This window comes from Acipenser ruthenus, chromosome 4 (genome assembly GCF_902713425.1).
Source record: "Acipenser ruthenus chromosome 4, fAciRut3.2 maternal haplotype, whole genome shotgun sequence".
Taxonomy (NCBI): domain Eukaryota; kingdom Metazoa; phylum Chordata; class Actinopteri; order Acipenseriformes; family Acipenseridae; genus Acipenser; species Acipenser ruthenus.
The window spans coordinates 84,182,128-84,185,039 of record NC_081192.1 but is presented as its reverse complement, the minus strand read 5'-3'; the positions used below and the strand labels follow the sequence as shown (position 1 = coordinate 84,185,039).

The window sequence follows — 2,912 nt, the reverse complement described above, 5'->3', positions numbered from 1 at the left end:
CATGGGTGACATAGAGGGGTACCCCCTCTGTGAGAATCAACTTTGCAGTAAGTGGCCCAGAGCGATTCAACCCCTGAAATACCACAGTTAATTATTCAATTTGCGGTATGCGAATAAGAAGCTGTAATGCGCTATCTGTGCCATGTTTGCCATTTTGGGCCGAGGTAAATACCCATGGGTGACATAGAGGGGTACCCCCTCTGTGAGAATCAACTTTGAAATAAGTGCACCAGAGCGATTTAACCCCGAAATTGCCCAGTTCCTTATTCAATTTGTGTTACAATTGCGGGATGCGAATTAGAAACTGGCGAATAAGATGCCAACTTCAGCCGCCGAATAAGATTGAAGCTGGCAAATAATAAGCCAACTTCAGCATCGTCTGTTTTGCTATAATTGAATTATAAATTCAAACTGCTGCTGCCTAAGGAGTTCAACTGTTTTGCTCACAGACTGGTGGTAAGTGGGCGGTTACTCAATTCATTTTAGAAAATGTAATACGTGCACTCTTACCTGTATAAAATAATATCAAATAAAGTTCTCCCTTGAATGTTCAGCATATGGGTGTAGAGCGCTTTTCTGCCCTCTTCCCCCGTCAAGCTCTCCACGTCGTTAGTGATTAGACCTTGCAGAAATGCTCTGGTGTCCTTGCCCTGAAGTTTCAAGAGAGTCCTATCAGGAGTCAGGCTGTGGCATGTATACTGCCCCGAACATGTATTACTGTGCACCTGGCTGAAACTACGCTTTGAGTTTATGGTGCTCTGGCAGTACCCAGAAACATTGAATGTAACGACCTGGTGATGCTGTCTCGGTCGCCGACAGCACTTCAAGTTGGACCAGATGAAAGTCTTAAAAACTGCAGCTCCGGAGTTGCCACGGGCCAAGCATGAATTAAACATCATCCTGTTTTCATGCCTGAAAATACACTAGAAATGGTATACAAAATGAAATATTCGTAGCCAAAACCGCACATTCGATGCCAATTTGTATTCCGAAATTCCCTGCTGTTCTGTACTTTTAAAAGACAAGGAGCATTAAATCGAGGTTTAAAATGAGCGACTTCTGTTTTACGTGTTGTTGAAGTATCTTCGCCTCCTGCAATAGTGCCACCCAGTGGCAGGAAATTATATTGTTGTTTGTTTCAGGCAAAGTCGTATCAGCAGATAGTCGTACTAGGACAGGTACAAGCCCCTTTTGTTTTTTGCCGTAAATATTTCTGTTCATAATGATATTTAACTTGATATTTTCCGAACCCTAGACTATTCATGTATAACTTTATCTACTATCCAGAAAATGTAATTATAGTATTGTGGAATAAAAATTGTATTCCTAAAAATATTAGCTACAAAGGCAGTGCTGTGCATAGGCATAAAAGCAGACAAGACGTGTTGATAGTTCTAACAGTACAGAGTAAATTACCAGATCTAATTTTGGAATTTATTTTACATTCATTCAAATCCAAGACCAGATCAATGACCATGACATTGTACGGTTCCAAATGTTAATGCATTACTAAGCAGATGCAGATCTAATTCATTAACCCACATTTGGTTTACTCATACTTTCTTTTCCAATCGCTGTGCTTGTTCTATAAACAGAATATTCGCCTTGGGGGCTCATCGGTTATTCAGCCATCTAATAACTACAATCCTCTAGTAGTGAGGCTATTTGTGAACGGAATATATAGCCACAGATAATTATGTGAACCTCCACCTCACAAAAGTAGCTATACAAAAAATGTGTAACTCAGTTAGTTCAATGTCTTTAGTAAACACCACTCTCAGCCCAAAGAACATAGAGGCGTTGGTTAAACAAATTCAGTACATTATTAATGTGAATATCCTTTATGTATAGTATAATACTTCCATTGCTACAACAATCCCTAAAAGAAACCCTGTCACTTTAACAGGTCATGCTGTATACCTTTTTTGACTTGATTATCCCAACATATGATGTGTAAAGTCTACAAGGACAGTATTACAATACTGCATATTCGTGTTACTGCATTCCACCTGTCTGACAAGAAAAGCTGTGGAAATTCAAACAACCAGTCTCAAAAATGATTAATAGAGCATTCATTCAGGTCGTTTTTCAAAATGGACACAGTCCAGAACATCATATGTAAAATGATCTTGAAACTTGGACTCTAATCAAGTGATCCTTAGGATATGTTTAAAATTCATTTTTATCAACTTATTATATGTTTTATTGAAAATTATTATTGATTGTTGGGTGCCGTTGAACAATCCACTCCAGTTGTGTTATTGATCTTAAGATGATTTAGTTGGGTTATTATTAATTGTGACTACTAGGTTAAATTAAACAGTTTTCTGTAAAAACTTTGTTTTTCATAGCTTATAACACATTGTTATTAAGCTAGAAAACAGACTTGAAAACTGTCAGTCTGTGAAATGCAAGTTAAAAAAAAAAAAAACAGTTTCCAAGTTGAACTTCCTGGATTTTATTGAGGGGTTAAGGTGTTTAAAGACCCCACAATACAATTCACAGTGCATCTGCAACAGCAATGTGTTATTGTACAATTTTGATAGTGAGACCGGGTTGAGTAAGTGGGGAGGTACTGTTGTACATTTAATTTGCCTGCTGGCATTGTCAAGTAAATAATGTCATGTGAAGCAATTGTGATTTTAATTTTACACTTGTACTCTAAATGAGATAGTATAAATAAATAAAAGAAAAATAGACTCACTTAAAACTAGAAGCAATGTCATATTTTTTTTAATTGTTTTCTTTAAACCATATTTTTTATCCCGCTATTTGGGTCCTTACAATACAGCCTGTTTCATTTTGTGCTACTGTAGTTATGAGCTTATAAGCTCCAGGGAAATGTTGGACCCTGTCTTATCTGCTGTCTGAAATATGACACCAACATCAATATCATGCAAAGACACTCTGAT

The 2,912-nt window shown here is 37.3% G+C and overlaps 1 protein-coding gene across 1 annotated transcript in view; it reads right to left on the bottom strand.

Moving 5' to 3' along the window:
• iba57 (iron-sulfur cluster assembly factor IBA57) overlaps nucleotides 1-1,115 on the bottom strand; it is a 9,306-nt gene extending 8,191 nt beyond the window's left edge. Inside the window, exon 1 of the mRNA XM_059022987.1 lies at nucleotides 511-1,115. Coding sequence (XP_058878970.1) covers nucleotides 511-899 — 389 coding nt within the window. The 5' untranslated portion in view covers nucleotides 900-1,115. The remainder of the gene's footprint in view (nucleotides 1-510) is intronic.
• Between the last annotated feature and the right edge of the window lie 1,797 nt (nucleotides 1,116-2,912).